General features: G+C 42.6%; 2 protein-coding genes across 4 annotated transcripts; one reads left to right on the top strand and one right to left on the bottom strand.

Annotated features, from left to right (window-relative positions):
* Positions 1-1,137: 1,137 nt before the first annotated feature.
* NDUFA8 (NADH:ubiquinone oxidoreductase subunit A8) lies at positions 1,138-3,429 on the bottom strand. Of its 2 annotated transcripts, none has more exons than XM_074923922.1 (4): positions 3,308-3,429; positions 3,051-3,214; positions 1,858-2,023; positions 1,138-1,383 (listed from the first exon to the last, which is right to left on the bottom strand). In XM_074923922.1, the coding sequence occupies exons 1-4, from the start codon at positions 3,356-3,358 to the stop codon at positions 1,246-1,248; spliced, it is 519 nt and encodes a 172-aa protein (XP_074780023.1). In that variant the 5' UTR covers positions 3,359-3,429; the 3' UTR covers positions 1,138-1,245. The 2 variants fall into 2 exon arrangements, with proteins under 2 accessions (XP_074780023.1, XP_074780024.1); XM_074923923.1 differs by having other exon boundaries at positions 3,072-3,214.
* Positions 3,430-3,497: 68 nt separating this feature from the next.
* Positions 3,498-17,087, top strand: MORN5 (MORN repeat containing 5). 2 transcript variants are annotated; one of them, XM_074923624.1, is made up of 5 exons: positions 3,498-3,606; positions 3,678-3,825; positions 4,162-4,273; positions 5,156-5,287; positions 16,963-17,087. In XM_074923624.1, exons 1-5 carry the CDS (start codon positions 3,533-3,535, stop codon positions 17,085-17,087), a joined length of 591 nt encoding a protein of 196 aa, XP_074779725.1. In that variant the 5' UTR covers positions 3,498-3,532. The 2 variants fall into 2 exon arrangements, with proteins under 2 accessions (XP_074779725.1, XP_074779726.1); XM_074923625.1 differs by lacking the exon at positions 16,963-17,087 and adding an exon at positions 8,991-9,195.
* Positions 17,088-17,217: the final 130 nt, after the last annotated feature.

Raw genomic sequence — 17,217 nt, 5'->3', positions numbered from 1 at the left:
TTTAGACAAGGAGCTGCTAAGACAGCCCGATATGTACATTAAAATGCAAACATGTATGCCACAGCACCTGCTTTGAGTCTCAGTCAACACACCCAAGCAGAAAGTAGCAAAAACCCATGAGCCACACGGTGCTTGAGCTATTTTTAGATAAATGTTATACAATTTTCCCCTCGAGCTCCATGGATCAGAAACACATGCTGCAGCTACAGACCCATTACAGTTTAATCCTACCCCAAACAAGGAGATAGTAAATCCTCAGATCCTAGTACCAGCCAGGCTACTCAAGGAGCAAAGCACTATTCAAGTCTTTGCTATGGCTCAGGCTACACAATCTGGCCCAGGGCAACCTAAACTGTGCCTGGCTTTGTGAAAACAAGATCATTTAATTTTTTCTGACCTCTGTAATAACGTTCTTGCTATTGGGTGAAAGTAGACAAAAGATTGGATTTACATTCTATGAAATATATGACTTTTAAATGTTGTTGAAAAGATAAATTAAAGCTTGTTTACTCCTCTATCAAACAGATTATCACAGTGAAACAATGGAAAGAATCTGCCCCAAGTCCCTCAAGACAGGGCCTCGAGACAGAAGACAAGACATCTTACATTGGGACTGGAAGATCCTTTAGGAGATCATGTTTCTTTAAAGGTGTTGAAAATTTAGTGCAATTTTTCTGATGAAGGAGCTTGTGGTCCCCCAATAAAAAATTAAAAAAAAAAAAGGAAGCCAAAAACCCAGCTGCATGAGGAGTGAGTAGCTGGTAAGAAGAACAAGGATCTTCATGTCAGGAACAGTACTGACCTCATACCTAGCAAAAGCCACAGATTTGACTAAACCCTTGCTCCAAGACACATTTTAGGCTCCACAGGAGTCCCTCGGAAAAAAATGCATGATTATCAGTTGCAAGACTAAGGGAAGACATTAACAACTTGTTTGTTCCCGAAAGTTTCCTTGACCCAACTGGCAGCGTTCTTGGTAAGCAAATAACTAAAGTCTCACGCCAGTTTTTGATTGATTGAAGCAGCAGTCAAAGATCTGGGCTACGTTTACATGACAGCACTGTGCAAAACAGGGAAATACATTTTTTTTAGTTACTACAATGTGTGAGCATGCTTAAAGAAGTCTACCAAGCCATGTAACAGTTTGGGGTTCTTTAATGATTAGTTATACCCAACACATACCCGACAATTCACATTTGCAAGCAACCTGTCTCTGTGCTGTAGCTATGGCACAGCCTGCCCAATTTACCAGGACCAGAAAAAGAGCCTACTGCCAAAGGGAGAAGGCTTCAGCTCTCCTTCAATGGGTGGATTTGGCTCTGGCCTAGGTCTAGAGTGATAGACATTCTCAGGCATAGGACGGTCTGTCTTCACTTTCGTAACCTGGAAAGGAAAAGGAAGAAATTATACAACTTCTCACAGCATTTAATAGAAAAGCTAGACTGAGTCAGAACTTACAGGAAGAACCACCAAGAAGGCGACACTAAGGACACACTGCTGATCTGACAGGAGCTTCTATCTCCAGAATACTTCTAATTAAAGGGAGAGGAGGGGTATTTCTCTCAGAACTAGAGAGGAGTTCTACATGCATGTGAGCTTCACTCCTAAAGGAAAGGCCTCTGCACCAGGAAAAGCAAAAAGCAAGAGTGTCACGAAGAAAAGTGCAAGTCTTCCAGGAAAGCAACCATAAAGATTGCTGACAGAGTCCTGACTTAACTATTAAGTCCACAAACTTCCAGTGCTGAGTTTATGAATCACCTTCTGGCCAGGAGAAGAGTTTGAGACCTGGCCTGAACAAAACGCACGCAAGAAGGTTGAGAAGAATCTAGCTATCTGATCAAAAAGGTAGAAAGTTACCTTAGAGAGCTGTCCCAGATCAGGCCTCACCCAACCCAACTTCTCCAGCACACAGTTATCAAACACTGCCTGCTGCTTCCGGCACCGACGGAGCTCCTGCAAGTTGGTGTAGTCAATGCACGTCCAGTACTCGGTAAATGGCTCCGCACAATGCGTCTTAATTTTCCTGTAAGAGATCACAGAAAGAAAACCATCAGCAAGTGTCAGAATGTTAATGCTCTTCTCTCTTACTCATTCAAACCTCAACTTGTGATAAAGTGGTTTTTGTAGTTTTAAGTTCTTGGGAACATTTAACATATTCAGAGAAGTCTGTACTTGAAGCACCATTAAACAGAACTTGGTAACAATACCAGTTAAGTTTGTATCATTGTAGCTACAAGTAGGACTAGCAATAACTTAACTAGTATGTGGAAGGTATTCTTGCTAGGTAGACACAAACAGCTCCTCTGTATGAGATATTTTGTTTTAGTGTATATTATAGAATGCTCTAAAACTTCCAAACTATTTTGATGTCTTAAGCTCAAGAAGACATGCTTAGACCAGAGGTTTCTGATTACTAGCTGCTATACTGGAAGTGGACATGCTTTGAGCTAACTAAACCAGGCCTTTTACTAGCAACTTAAGAACATGATACTGGCACATGCCTTGGATCTACACTTTTGGTCAGAAGAGGCAAATGGCGTATAGACCCGAGCTTTCACGGTAATTCACCTGTGAAACAGTGAGGACAGACAGTGCAAAGCTTAGGTTGGTTTCCTAAATTTCATAATATAGTTGCAAGGTGCTGAAGGAGCAAGCTTTCCACCCCCCCGCAGCATTCCTTTGCCAACCTAACAAAAACCTGAGCCACCTATTCTGGAGCACAGGCCACGGAGCTTCATGTGAAGGGATAAATTAAGGTATAAATAAATAAATAAAACAGAAAAAAGAGGGCACAGCCTCTGTTTTTAAGAGTTAAAGTTTAAGAAGCAACAATAAAGACTCTGAAGGTCGTGGAGGGAGCAGCTTTTTTAATTAAACCGAGTGACTGCCAGAGCACGAAGAGCAGAGCTCGGCAAGGATCCGCTATACCGGGAGATGCCCCGAAACGCTTTCGGGGCAGGCGAAGGCCTCCGCCAGGCAGCGAGCGGCCGCAGCAGCGGGGCTCTCCGCCCGGGAGCCCTCCGGGACGCAGGGAGGGGGGCCCCGCTCACCTGAAGAACTCGAGGGCGCACTGGTTGACCTGGCGTCCCTCCTGCAGGCACCTCCGCGGGTCCTTCTCCTCCCAGCGGCACAGCATGAACTCCTTGTTGGGGCGGTCGCACTGCGCGCCGTAGTGGTGGGCCGCGGCCTTCAGCACGGCCGAGCTGACGCTCACCTACAGCGGGGCAGAGCGGCAATGGGGGCGGCCCGCCTGGGCGCCGGGCCCGCGGGGGAAAGGCCCGGCGGCGGCGGCCGGGCGCTCACTCACCTCCTGCACATCGAGCTCCTCCAGGGAGGGCACCTGCAGGGAGCCCGGCATGGCGGCCGCGCTCTCCTTGAGCTCCCCTCAGCGCCCGCCCGCCCCGCGCATGCGCCGCCGGCAGGGAGCGGGCAGGGCGCATGCGCCGCCGGCAGGGGGCGGAGCGTGCGCATGCGCGGGGGCAGTGAGGGGCGGGGCTTGGCGGCCCCGCCGCGCCGCCGTTGCCATGGCGACATGGCCGCGCCGTCGGGCCGGGCCGCCATGGAGGTGACGGGCGGCCGCTACAGCGGGGGCACCGTCCGCGGCAGGTGGGACCGGCGGGGCGCGGGGGGGGGCTGCCCGCCCCCCAGCCCCTCCCCAACCGCCCTGTCTCTTCCAGGATGGAGGGACAGGGCTCCTACGCGCTGCCGACGGGCACCGAGTACCGGGGAGCGCTGAGGGACGGGATGTTTGACGGCGAGGGAGAGCTGCTGTTCCCCAACGGCGGCAGATACCGGGCGGTCTGGCACCGCGGGGTGCCCACGCAGGTACCCCGGGCAGGGGCGGGGGACCCTCACCCCAAGGGGCCTCCACTGTCGGGGAGCGGCCCTGCCTGGAGGCCCCACCGCAGGGAAGGTTTTGAGGTGAAATAAGTGGATTTCTGAGCCAAGCCAATTTTTCGCCCCCTCGGTGGGCTCTCGCACCCAAATGTGAGGGGTGGGGCTGCTCCGCAGATGTGGTTCCCAAGACTGTTTAAGCCCGAGCTGAACCACGCACTCATTCTGCTCGGCTAACGCACGGTTTTGGCAGTGGAAACACTAACCTTGGTCGTACTCAATCCATCCATCATGTTTATTAAATCTCTGCTTCAACATGTTTTGCAGGGGAAATACACTTTTGCAGATGGTCTCAAATACAAAGATAAAAAATGGCATTACTGTGACGGCTACGACAGAAGATTTTACACAGAAATCTGTTCTGGTCTTAAACCAGCAGGTACTGAATTGCATTTGCGATCCTAAGAGTCTGGAAGGAATTAAACTAACAACTTTGCTTAAGAAAGATTAATTCGGCTACATGAGTAACATGGAGCAGAAATGCTCTGGCTAATTTCAGGACCCGACCGTACGATGCTGCCAGAAGAATGCTGACACCAGCTTCCACCAGCCCAGGATGCAGCCTGGTCTCTTCTGGAGTGATGACCCCTGGGACAGGACTTTGTTTTCAACAGATTTTGATATCCTGATTAACCCTTTTATACATTTTGCCTTCACGGCATTAGCAGTGTGTTTTTAATATAGAAAAGTTGAGCAAAAGCAATCAATTTACATCCAGAACATCAAATAAAATTTGAATGCATCTGCCCCGTGTAGCTTTTTAGTAGATACCAAAATAAACATTTGTGTCAAGTCTATATTTTTGCTAAAGAGTTTTATAATATAATTGTTTGTCTACAGTCAAAAGGTGAAAAGATTTATAAGGAACAAGTAAATAAAATATATAATGTAATACATAAAATACTCTTCTTTATGCATAGAATATTTCAACGATGACATGTAGTTGCTCTCAAGCAAGGCTCTCCTGGCTCCATTTTGGAGTTTGGGGTCATATTTGTAATGTTAGCTTAGTGGGCTGAATCACAGGACCGTGAACGGGGAAATCAAAGGGATTTCTTTCCACAACACACTTTTTGTTGTCTTGATTTTTCCATTTTCGTTTTCTCCAGCTGCAAAATGTTTTATAAAATTTGTCATAAGGTAACTGCATTGTTTTTATAGCAAATGCCGTGGAGATGTCATACTTGTTAGGTGTCTTGATCAAAGGCACAAATGGGAAAAGCAGCAAAATAAAGCAAACACTTTGTTTTTTTATCTTCAGACATTTCTCAGTTTACAAACCTGGATCCTCCCAGAAAAATCCCGGAAGGATGTTACGACTGTGGGGATGGATTCTATAATCCTGAAACCAGAGTTATTGTTGACTACAAACTCAGGTTTCTGAGAAACGCAGGTATGATTAACTTCTGCAAGGTAAACTAAGACGAGTTTATTTGTCATATCTTCTAGGATGTGTGATTAAAGCTAAACCATAAAAAAGTCCATGATTTGGTTCTGTTATCACTGAGCAAAAATATTTTTTACTTATTTATTTTTGTCAGCAATTTATGTATCCCCAGAGTTGTATAAATCATATTTTTCAAAATTACAATGAAGTATTCCCAAGCAGATATGAATAAATATGTTTTATTACCATTTGATATGTTAATCTCAGGAAAATCTTCAATCTCTCCCATTATGATCTCAAGCAAGGGAGTGGTTGTAAGGTGTACATCATTGATCTTGACTTAACTCTGCGTTGTGAACCAGCAGTGTGCTTCAGGGTGTGCTTATCTCTACATGTAAGAATATTCCGTTTTGTTGAAATGTGTCTTAGGGCTATGTTTAAATGCTGTGATCAACAGGGAACTTTCTTGTCACCTTGCAGAGCTGTGTTTTGAGTAATCTTACAAATATTGGGTCTTGTGGATGAGTCTCCAGAGTAATAATCCTCAGGGAAAATTAGTTCTCATCAAGCCAAAAGAGAAACTTTTCAAATTAAAACCACACAGAAGATCCCCAAACATTTGACACTGGTATAACTCAAAAAATGTAATCTGACCTGAAACAAACGCTTTGTGTTCTGACAATTTAACCTTTGTGCTTTTTAGTGCAGATTTTTTTTTTAAATTAAAATGATTCCTGAAAGCAATCACCGACCCCACTTTTTTTTTTTTTTTCCCCAAATGTCCAAATCGCAAGACCTGGTGTTTCTAGAAGACAGAACATTTCATTTTCAGTGTGCCACAGTTTAACGGTTTTGTTGCTTGGAAACTCCATTTTTCAGCAAATTTACTATTTGTTGAAAAAAAAAATTCTGCTCTGCTCTACTTTCAAGAGCTTTTATAAGTACACACTGTGATATTGGAGGAGGGAATTGAAGGGGGGGGTTAAATGAATTGGAGATACCATCTGCTATAAAATATACCCTATGATACATGGCCTGTTTTATAAACGTTGAATAAAAACTGATCTAGATTATTACAAATGGCATTGATCCAAAATACTGGAATGCAGTGGGCCTACTGATGAGGAAGATAAGCAACATGCTTTCCAAAAACACAGGAACCTACACAGATTAGTACAGGAGGGAACGCCTTGGAATTCAATTTATTGTTTTTTAATCTGTTCTTTGAACTCATTGTCCTTTATGACATTTATCTCAAACCCTACAAATTGTGTCCATCAATATTCTCTAACCAGAGCAGCGCAGCGTGCAGCCTGACGGAGTCGTTGGAGATGTGCTTTGTGGGGCCGTTCCATTGAGAGCCCTGTACACAAAGTTAAACTTGTTGATGTGAGTGTGAAGAAGGAATGTGCCATGTAGGCCAGACCCTTCCTCTCAAGAACATGAACACAATTGAAAAACCCGGCACTTGTTCAACATCAGAGGAACTCTTACCGCCCCAGGAGAGTTGATTCAGGGCACAAGGCCACTGCAGTAAAGAAAAAAAAAAAAAAATTAATAAACCCCCAGCTGTAAGCAGAAGAAACTGAGGAAGAGGCTGGGATGACAGGGAACAGATCCAGAATTACTCCATTATAGGTTGGGCAGGAAGGAGCAGGAAAACCTCCAGGCTTCCAGCCAAGTCTTGAAAGCATCAAAAGCAGATGGTACGAAGCATTCAGGAAGTTCTTACAACAGCTTGACAGGTTTACCAAAATGACACTATCTTCCTCAGGTCTGGCAGCAGGCTTTCAGAATACTCCAGTTCTCACCTTTCACCCTGGCCCTATTATGCAGCAATTTCTGATTGTTCCTCGGCTGTTTGTGAAAGAGGGCAGGGAAGCATACAGCCCTGGCGCTGACCTGCCTCCACGCTCCAGCCAGGTACCGCTCCCGAAGAGAGGAAAACAGACGCCATTTGAAACTACCGAGTTTGCTTCCACCGCTTCTTTTGTCAAGACGAGTGGATGTAGAGTACCGTAGAGACTCCTGTTAAATTTGGCAAGCCTTGCGTTTCACTAGCGTGGAGGTCTGATACTCATTTACTTAGAAAGCTCTTACTGTTAAAGCAGTGCAAAGGCCCATCGTGAAAACATAATCAGGCCCAGGGAACGAAATGACAGCAACAGTTTTGTTATATGTTTTTATCTAGCAAAGTTTTCCAAATCCTCATTACAATCTTGCAGTTATTACTCCGTCCCTAAACCTCTGTTTCCTCAGGGATGCTCAAATTTCTCTTGATTCTCCATGTGTTCTCCAATCTTTTTCTTTTTTTCCAGTATTGCGAAGTACGCAGAATTGAACACATAAATAAGAACGGGAATGCTCATTTGTAAGAAGATACGTTGTTTATTTTGAATAGATACTGGGACTAGACTCCTGTTTCACTAGGAGTATTACTTTTTTTTTTTTTTTTTTTTTTTCCCCACAGAAATAGGACTCCTGGCACCTTTGTAACAGAGTTTGGTCAATAGAAAGATGGGAAGATTTCCCAATTTTTCGGTTATGTTATGTTTAATGCAAAGCAGGGAGGTACAAGAAGAGCTGTAACATTCAAGTTTTAGGACCCCCAAATATTGGAGAAGCCCACAGCTTTTCAAAGAGAAAATACCATCAAAAATAGAAGTTTTGTCATACTGAAATGGAAAAGATTATAGGAGATTGCCTGGGTCACCTCTCTTTTGATGAAAAGCAAAGATATTTCTGATGAAAATTGCCCTGTTTCTCCTGTGGTTCTCCCAAGGATGGGATAAATAATAAAAAACATGCTTTTTCTCTTTGTAATGCGAGAATATTTGTGCTACTACTTTCATATTCCATCTTCAGGTTTAATTAGTATATACACGGTGCACAGGGTAGCTTTTTATCCTGCAGTCTGTATTACCTGAAGTGTACCTATCTCTTCATATAATATCACGAGCAAAGCCTGCCTTTACACTAAAAGCTCAGTCAGGTAACTGAATTAACATTCGTGTTATTAAGAGCAGAATTAGGCCCAGAAAACCGGGACAAGTGTCTTATTAAGAGGAGAGGTTTCGGTGTTGCTGCACTCCCAAACCAGCCAGCAATCAGTTTAGGATTTCTACAAACCTGGAAGTCTTGTCGACTTCAGGAACCATTATGAGCTGAAAAGGTCAAGATTCAAGAACATGATTTTATTATGGTTTAGAAAAGTCTGGGGTTAGAAGGTCTGAGGTTCCTTGGTTGTGAGGCTGACCCAACTCTCCAGGCAAGGGTGTAAGGCCATTTTAATTGTAAGCCTTAGTACTCACAGACTTACAGTTTCCTCACATTGTTACCTTGGGGTGAAGGTTCTCATGCTTAGTCTGAAGGAATTTAGAAGCAAAATTTTTTGGAAAGTCAACAGCGATGTATTCATCCATTTCAGGTTTATCCAAGTATGCAAATCCATGAGATAAATCTCCTACACTTAGACTTTTTTGCCTTAGAACTCAGATCTGACTTGCACCAAGTGCTTTTTGGGAAATGTAGACTTTGACTTGTCTGAAAAATGTAGTTGAGAAACAGAGCCATAACCGCTCAATAATTATACAGGGTATTATTTCTGTACCTACCCTCATGTACCCCAAATACATGCAGATGTTTGCGTGCTCTTTCTCATAAACTACTGGAGAACTGGGTGTGGGATGAGGACCTGGCAATTTTTCAGGCCTGGAGTATTTCTGGAAAAAAGACAGCAAGTTTAACTTAAAGTCGACTGCGGTGCAGGAAAAAAAAGATTGACTGCACTTAGGGATCATGCACGGAGCTTTATTCCCTGTTCTTCTTTGAAATTGCCCGTTCTGGTGATGGAGGGAGTGGATGAACAGTCTGATTCCAGGCTAGTCCCTAGTCATTGCCTAAGAATGCAAGAGTTGTTTTGGCAGATGCCCTTAGCAATGGAGAGGAAAACCCCAGCAATACACGTACAGAGGGAATATAGTATTTTTGTGCGAGTGAATTTAGCTTCCCATAGATTTAAATGTCTACTTATAACGCAGGACCATTTAATCTTTTGTACATTTGTTTCTTTTTTATTTGACTTAAGATACTGAATTTAGATGAGGTTTAGTTCCTACATATTGAAACTCTTAAAAGCTCTTCAAATAATTGTTCTTTGGATACTTGTTAAGCTAAAGAAATCAGTTTTGATCGGCAGTAAAAGTTCATGCTATTTTAAGTGCAATGCTATAGCTATTTTCTGTTGTATATTTAATCATTTTGAATTATATGTCATGTAAAAGATTTTAGCTCTGGGGCATTTGCCAGATGGCTGATTCTGCATTTCACACAACAAAAGAAATAATGTTTGTGTAAAGCTCTTAAAAATAGTTGGTAATCAGTATATTCTACAACGAATAGGATCCAGACCTGTTTGGAAAAAAAAACCCAGCTTTTGCAGAAATTAATTTAGAGGATTTGGTCTCTACCTCTGGGCTCTGAACAAAACAAATTGTGTCTATTGTTTGCTGATTTTTTTAACATTGAACAAGTTAACTGAATTGTAAATTTTACTCATTTTTATGCTAAATGCCATTTATTGCAATTCATTGATCTTTTTCTCTTTACTTTGGCTGACAAACTTATTTCTGAAAACAGGGTTTTGTTAAAACAGAGAGCCAAAGCTACTCTCCGTTTACACAAGTAGAGCATACGAATGTGAGTAGCCCTTTGCTTTCCTTGCAACAGCTGGAGTGCTTGTCCTTTTTACTGCTACCTCCTCTTTCTGGCCTCTTTGATTCATATTCCTCCACAGTACCATTGCAAAAAAATGTTTTCTCTCTTTGCTACGGCACTCAGCTTGTTTTCCTTGCCCACAAGGCTCTACAAAAGTCCATACAAATTCACCTTTTGGTCTTATCTCCTCTGTCTCCCACATATGTTCTTCTCTTGTGTCTAGTCCTAGGACATAGTTTTTTTGCCCACATTCATACAATTCCAGTTTGCTGGTACTTGCTTTCCAGACTCACTGCCTCTGCGATAGCCAGAAGATTTGAAAAATACTACATTAAGGGAAAGGTTAGAAATTATATTGTAACTCCTTCATCTGGATCTCCAAGTGTCTCCTGTCTATCTCTTTCTATTTTTTAGTTAGATAGCTTTTGTCCTGCTGTGAGAGCTTTGGACCTAAATAATATTCAGTGCTTAACAAATAAATCAAAAATCTTAGAAGGAGGAGAGATAGAGGATTAACAAGTATCAAACTGGGGACTGCCAAGTGGGCAAGGCAAATGAATGAGTATTGAAGCGAAGATGGCAGAAAGAAATTGAGTTTACTTAATTTAAAGGGAAGATCCCAGACTGCTACGACAAGTAGTTTCATGTCTATTCTTACTCTACCCTAAATGCTTTTTAAAATGTTGGACCAATTCTCCTACCCATCCTATGCTCTTCTCGTATCTTCGTATGCAGAAAGGTGGTAAGATCGGGCACATTTTGAATGCCATTGCAAAACGCATACTTATTTCTCAGTGTCAAAGTGTGTAACCAAGAAAATATTTTAGATTAAATTTGGCTGACGTGTTTTAAGATAAAATATCCTTCATTCAGTAAAATAGATTATGAACCAGTATGATTTATATTCAAGACTATAGCCAGCAAAGATAGTATTAATATGTGCATCACGATGTACGTTACCACAGTAATTTCAGTAGCGATAGCTTTTGCAGAGATATTGTTGCTTGTGGTTTCCTGGTCTTAAAATACTTATCGTTTTGAAAACTGTGAAAGTTTCAGTTCCAAATAGTGGCATGCCAAGAATAACTACTTTGTTTGTGTGCTAGTCATCCTATTGTGAATCCATTAAATACGTTATAGACAAGTCTTATAGACACTTATGTTCAACTGTACAGTTCGTGTGAAAACAAGTTTTACAAGAGATGGAAAGTTCATTTGGGGGCCATTTTGGAATTACAGTAATTAAAAGTAAATGGAAGGGTGAGAATTTGTGGGTGGAAGCAAAGGTTAATTGAAAACATATTTTCCATTTTCTTGCCAGCCTTGATGTTGGAGGGGTCAGGTACAGTAAGGAAAGTGGTGCTAGGGACCCGGAGGGGGCAGTGGAAATGAAAGGGGTGTGCCAGGCCGAATCCATGGCTGAGATGCTATCACATGTGATTGTAATTTCCAGTGGAAGAACATGATAAACTGCTCTGCGGGTGATGGGAGGAGTCAGGCATGCGAAAGAATTACATGATATTGTTGTTTACAATGGTCTGCGTGTGCTTGGCCCTCTGCAAAGAGAGAGGAAGCTCAGCTCTTGGTCAAGGCTTGTCTGCTGTAAACACCCTCTCACAAACCGTGGCCCTGGAGAGCTGCTCTTGCCCCGTGGCCGTGTCCTCGGGCTATGCTGGAGCCTGCGGCCGTCCCGGTGGCAGCACACACCAGGGCACAGCCACTCCCCTCCGGGCTCGCATGGCTCTAACAGAGTGAGAGTGACTGAGGGGACGTGCCCGCTCACGTCTGGTCCCAGCTTGCCTTTGGGCAGAGGAGAGAGCCACGGATGTGAATTTTGGCGTGCGTCGGAGTGAGCATCAGGGCTCCAGTGTAGACAAAGCCTTTAAGACACCAGGAACACATACAGCTACGAAGCGCAGTACAAACACCTAACACGGAGCCAGACAAGGTGAACAATGTCGTTTTCTTCCCTGTGTAAGCCACCAAGTATTCTAATTCCAGTGCAGTACATCCTCCTGTGCACCTCGAGGTGGTTTCCTGGGAAAGCATTAGTTGAGAGGGCAAATCTGGAAGCCTACACAGCAATGCTGCTGACAGTCTGCTCTGCATCATGGCAGACACCTAAGCACACAGAGTCCTGAGAAGTCTCTCACAGCTGAGGTTTCCATAAGCAACATAGAAACACGATAGCTAGAAGCAAATAATGCTCAACTTCATAATATGCATTTAATATAGGAAGGTTAAATGCACCTAAATTACCGTGTATTTTCAGGTCAGCCCTTGGAACCACCCAGAAGCAAGCCCACCTTGAATTTTCAGCTCTTTCTAGTCCCAGTTGAGAGATAAATCTGGAGTGTGTAGTTGGGGAAGTCTCTTCTGCCACTACTTTTAGACTGAACATTGAAAATTAGACAAGTGGTTTCATTTTGCAGAGATGCTGAGGAGAAATCTGCTGATTTAAGTGGGCTCCAGTTTGAGCTCACAGTGGAATATACCTAAAGAGCATTTTTGACAAACACCTGTTCGGACTTTGCTGGCGTTTGGAGCTTCCCCTAAAGCCACCCAAAACAAGGAAGAAACTTTCAAAGCAGTATTTGTTGAGAAGAACTAATTTTGAAACAGGCTACTGCATGAACACAGTGTGACCAACAGATTTGGTTGGGTCTTATTTGCCTAAAAAAACTCTTATCCAAACTGACCTGTTGACTGTGTAGACAGTGTCCAACAGTAGATCAGTAGGACGTGTGCCCCTGGTTAATCATCTACCGGGGGCAGATGCTGTTTCTGGGGATCAGTCGTGCAGGTGGCTACCAGGGTTGGCTCCATATGCCTCTGCCTGCTTAATGAAAACAGCCTGAATTAATTACAAAAATAAAAGAGAAGCTGTCCCAGTTTGGGCTGCCTGAAGATCCAACCCACAATATTCAAAATATATTTTGTGGGCGCTAGAAAACAGATCTTGATTGAGACAAGAAAAGAATTCAAGAGAATCAGTCAATGCTTACATGTATTTTAACAACTCATCCATTAAGATCTCTCGCTATCTCCAATAGTTCAATGATTTTTCATAATAATAATATTTCACTAACTTTGGAAGGAATAACTTGTTAACCTTTACTAACTGAATAGGGATACACTAGATCGCAACAAAATTTTCAGACAGAGCTTTTTTTCTTTACCTTCAAATGTCAACATTGTTCGTCCTGTTTCAGCAAACTCTGTTCCATAAATGTTTATTCTACTGAGGAAAATCTAAAAAAAATGGATAAACTTTTAAAGATAAATAAGCTGACACAAAATTCGGCACACAACATGAAGAACCCCATACAACCTAATTGTGCACAGGGTGATAATTTACCACTGATTAAAGAGTTTGTATTTTTTTCAAATCTTTTTTAAAGGGAAAATTACTTCTGAAGGTGAAGATGTGCTTAGACAATCATATTAACATATTCAAACAATTGCAATTTGCAAAATAGTAATTACAACTCACTATCTGGTAGCATTAATCAAACTTCAAGGTTTAATTCCATTTTAAATATTGATGAAATGTGATTCTCCAATCTAACCCTGGTGTTGCAGGGTTATGGAAGCAGCCAGTGACAGAAAAAGAGGAACGTGTAGTTAACAAGCAGCTGCCACAAAGAAGGATCGGCATCTGTGATTTAAATTGTTAGCTGCACAGTCAGGTAGAGTGTAAAAAGGGTAGTCAAGAGGCTGTTAAGTCCATTGCTGCCAATTACTAACAATCAGGGAGGAGCTTTAAGACTTGTTCAGTACAATAAACCCAGTTTGTCTTGTTTCAGGGGTTACTACTGAAGAGGTTGCAGCTGCACTGATTCAAATAGCCCTAAAACTACAGTAATTATCAACCAGTCTTCTTTAGTGTAGCAAAAGTATGTTTTACCATAGCTTAACTCTTTACATTCTAATATTTCCCTGCCTCTTCCCACATAGCTAGCCCTGGAGCCATTCTCATCTCTGGGTTTGTGGTTCTTCTGCTAGGCTGGATCAATTCTTTCGTTTCCCCTTATCTAGACCAAGACCAGTAGCACGGTACGCCGGGCTGGATGGCAGTTCTAGGGATTTGCTTTAGGTTATTTTTTGGAATGTTGAGTCGTTACATCCTTTTCATATAAAAAGTTGAAATTCATGTAGCGCGTTCAGTTTTTACATCTGATTAAACTATATGCAAGTTAAGCACTGCTGCTGAACATCTATTTAATTTGCACACGGTCAGATCACTGCGTGAACCGAGACATTTTAGGACGGGTCCAGGGAGGCTAAAATCCTTAGAGCAACCTGCCCTGTGTGCTTTCCTGGGAGACCGTGAAATCCCAGAGTGCAGAAGGAAACAATCCAGGCAAACCAAGGGTCTGTTGGAAACCTGTTCTGTGAAGCCAAGTTAGCATCTGCCTTTCTTAGTGCTCACAGCCCTGATGCTCAGCTAAGTGAGCGCCGTGGATTTCTCACTAGGAAGGCAGGATGATTATTTCTAGTACTCAGGTGAGCCACATAAATCTGTACCCGAATACGGGCTAGATAGTGGTGATGTATAACGTGTGTAAGTATTATTTATTCCTTCACCATGGCGCAAATAGACAAAGTTTCATTTTCATGCAATTATTACAAGCTCAGATAAACTATTTTGTAGTTAAGGCAATTCCAGCTAAAATCACAGAGCTACCCAGGCTGGACAATCTCTGTTATAGCCGAGGCTCATGTGATCACGTCGTTACTGTGCTGGAACACCTAGTGCATAGAACAAAAGCCAGCACATTGATTATGGCTTTGATGTTGTTTTTAAGAATGCTTAAGGACCACATTTGCATTCCTGCTGCAGCCCTCAGTGGAATCTCTGCCTCTGTAAGGATTGCGTGGTCTTTAAGCAAGATTCAGTGCTCATCTTTTTAATTTCCCTTTTAGCGTATTTTTCATCATTTATTTTCTCCTAGTTTATACCCGAATAAGAAATGTGCCATTAACAAGGGGTATTTTGTTATGGACCCATTGTTTCATAGGCACAGGGAATAAAAAAGAAATCATGTCAGTGAAACACAGACAGAGCTGAACTTAGCTATTCTATCCAAATGGTATCCATTTTTCAGTCATTAAAGCAAGCCTGCAGGCTGAGCTGTTGGAACAATGGCAGCACAAGTGTGTTCTCCAACCCATTCACGGTCACTGGGGTGCTGCTCAAAGGTGGGTGCTCACCACCAAAACCGAGCTTTGGCAAGCCAGCACCGTGAGAAGAGGGTCAGCAGGCACTGGAAACCAGTGACTCCGTGCAAAGAGCGAACTGGAGAGCAGGCTCTTAGGGAAATGCTCCTGTGAGCCACCAGCCTAGCTGATTACTGGCTGTCAAGGGTGGCAGATGAGTGCTGCTGCTCAGATGAGGGACAAATGCCTTGGCACACGCCTTCCGTAAGCCTGCTTTCACCAGGATGCCAGCAGAGCTGCGTGTGAGCAGCACCTCACGAGGAGCGCAGGCATGCACTCAACTCACTCGGCCAGCCATGAGAAAAAGGGGATGGCAGCATGAGAAAAAACAGGAAGAAAAATAGGAAAGACGAAGCTGACTTGATTCAAACCCCCCTGCAGCCAATAAGAGCTTGAAAACTTGTGCATCAAACCTAATCTGTCACCTACCCTTCTGTGAACTTTCACTTCTTACATTAGCACCACTTCATCCCCAAGACCTTCCCACCTTTTGCACTTCAAATGCAACTATTTCACTTAAAGGCACAACTCCAAGGTCAAAAGATCTCCGTGACAATTCGACTCCTTCCAAGCAACATGTTTCCTTCTTGATTTGTTCTGACCTACCTAAGCAGGGCGCTCAGCAAATACCTGGGGCTGCGCGCTGTCACAGCACCGGGGTTACAGCCCCCTCAGCTCCTGCCTCCTCACAACCGTCCCTTTGTTTGTGTCCTCTTGCAGGTGACGAGAGCTGCTACAAACCCCTTCAAATTTAGATCAAGGCAGGTTAGAAACACACATCACAACCAGCTAACACGAATTTGTCAAGACAGTGGTAAACACAAGAAGCAGCTCCATTACACTTCATTTATATAAAAATAAATACAGGTATTGTTTTAAGTAATACTTTGATTTTTTTCAAGGCTTTTTGAAGTTTGTTTTTCCTTGTCTACTACAGAGATCCCTTTTCCCCTACACAAACACAAAAGAAAAGGCTGCAGAACAGTTTTTTGGAGACAAGACTCTTAAAATCCCTGGAATTAAGAAGCCACAACTTCACATTTGCCAACTTGGTTTTTTGTAATCATACACAAAATTTCTATTCAAACTTTGCTGGACAGTTGTTTTTTTCCTACATTGTCTTTGATTTTTTTTTTTCTTTCCACACTGTCATTATGCTCTGAGAATAAATATGACAGACATGAATACTAACAAGGGACACAGAAGATGGTCTAAAACACGTCTATCGGCCGCTCTGTCAGCTTATCGATACCTGTCATAGCGTCGTGCATCTCAAAAACAGCATTGAAAGAAAGGCTGGAAGACAAGAACCTAGGTTTTGACTATAGATTTCTTTACCTTCCCTTTTCATAAACCAACAAGCAACAGAGACATAGCATTTAAAAAAATGCGTATCTTCATTTCTGATAGTTTCAACAGATCTCCCGCACATCTCCTGTCAAAAAGTCAAAAAAAAATTAAAATCTATACATGTAAATCTCATAGTTCCACCCAAGCTAATCTTATCAAACAGAATAATCAGAGTCATTGCCATAGATCCAGTCCCTCCTGCCTTGACAAATTCCAAAACAACAAGACACAGTCTTTTAAAGAAACAAACAAAAAAAAAGTGTTCTAAGAGATGCCAATGGCTAAAAAGGGATTTATTTCTCAAAGGAAAAATTGCTTCTCTGAGCTGGAGCCTCATGATGCAAAGAGCTGATCTGACATGGTGATATTTGACGTTCTCTTTATCTCCCTTTTAGATGATGAGGAGCATGAATGGATCATTCGGACCTGCCGGAAAGCTTTGGATGAAACAATTGAACATAAACCAAACCCATGCAAACAGGTTTTGCTAGATGATAATATTCCAGAGCAGGTAATCTGATTCACAGTAAATCTAATTTGGCCTCGTGGCTTTGTCTCACCCGTTCCCTCTACAGGAATATAATCTTTTTGTCATCTTTGTCAGCACAAACAAAAATGGAAATAATCATTTAATCAGTCATGCTGAGAAA

Source organism: Athene noctua, chromosome 20 (genome assembly GCF_965140245.1).
Source record: "Athene noctua chromosome 20, bAthNoc1.hap1.1, whole genome shotgun sequence".
NCBI classification, from domain to species: domain Eukaryota; kingdom Metazoa; phylum Chordata; class Aves; order Strigiformes; family Strigidae; genus Athene; species Athene noctua.
The sequence above is the reverse complement of the archived record's forward strand: the minus strand, read 5'-3'. Positions and strand labels throughout refer to the sequence as shown.

Bases quoted from the DNA above. Each gene is read 5' to 3' on its own strand.
- NDUFA8 (XM_074923922.1), bottom strand. From the start codon at position 3,358: ATGCCGGGCTCCCTGCAGGTGCCCTCCCTGGAGGAGCTCGATGTGCAG. The intron at 3,215-3,307 runs GTGAGTGAGCGC...GCCCCGCTGTAG, and splicing joins AGGAGCTCGATGTGCAGGAG to GTGAGCGTCAGCTCGGCCGT. The intron at 1,384-1,857 runs GTAACTTTCTAC...TTTCCTTTCCAG, and splicing joins ATCTGGGACAGCTCTCTAAG to GTTACGAAAGTGAAGACAGA.
- MORN5 (XM_074923624.1), top strand. From the start codon at position 3,533: ATGGCCGCGCCGTCGGGCCGGGCCGCCATGGAGGTGACGGGCGGCCGC. The intron at 3,607-3,677 runs GTGGGACCGGCG...TGTCTCTTCCAG, and splicing joins GGGGGCACCGTCCGCGGCAG to GATGGAGGGACAGGGCTCCT. The intron at 5,288-16,962 runs GTATGATTAACT...TCTCCCTTTTAG, and splicing joins CAGGTTTCTGAGAAACGCAG to ATGATGAGGAGCATGAATGG.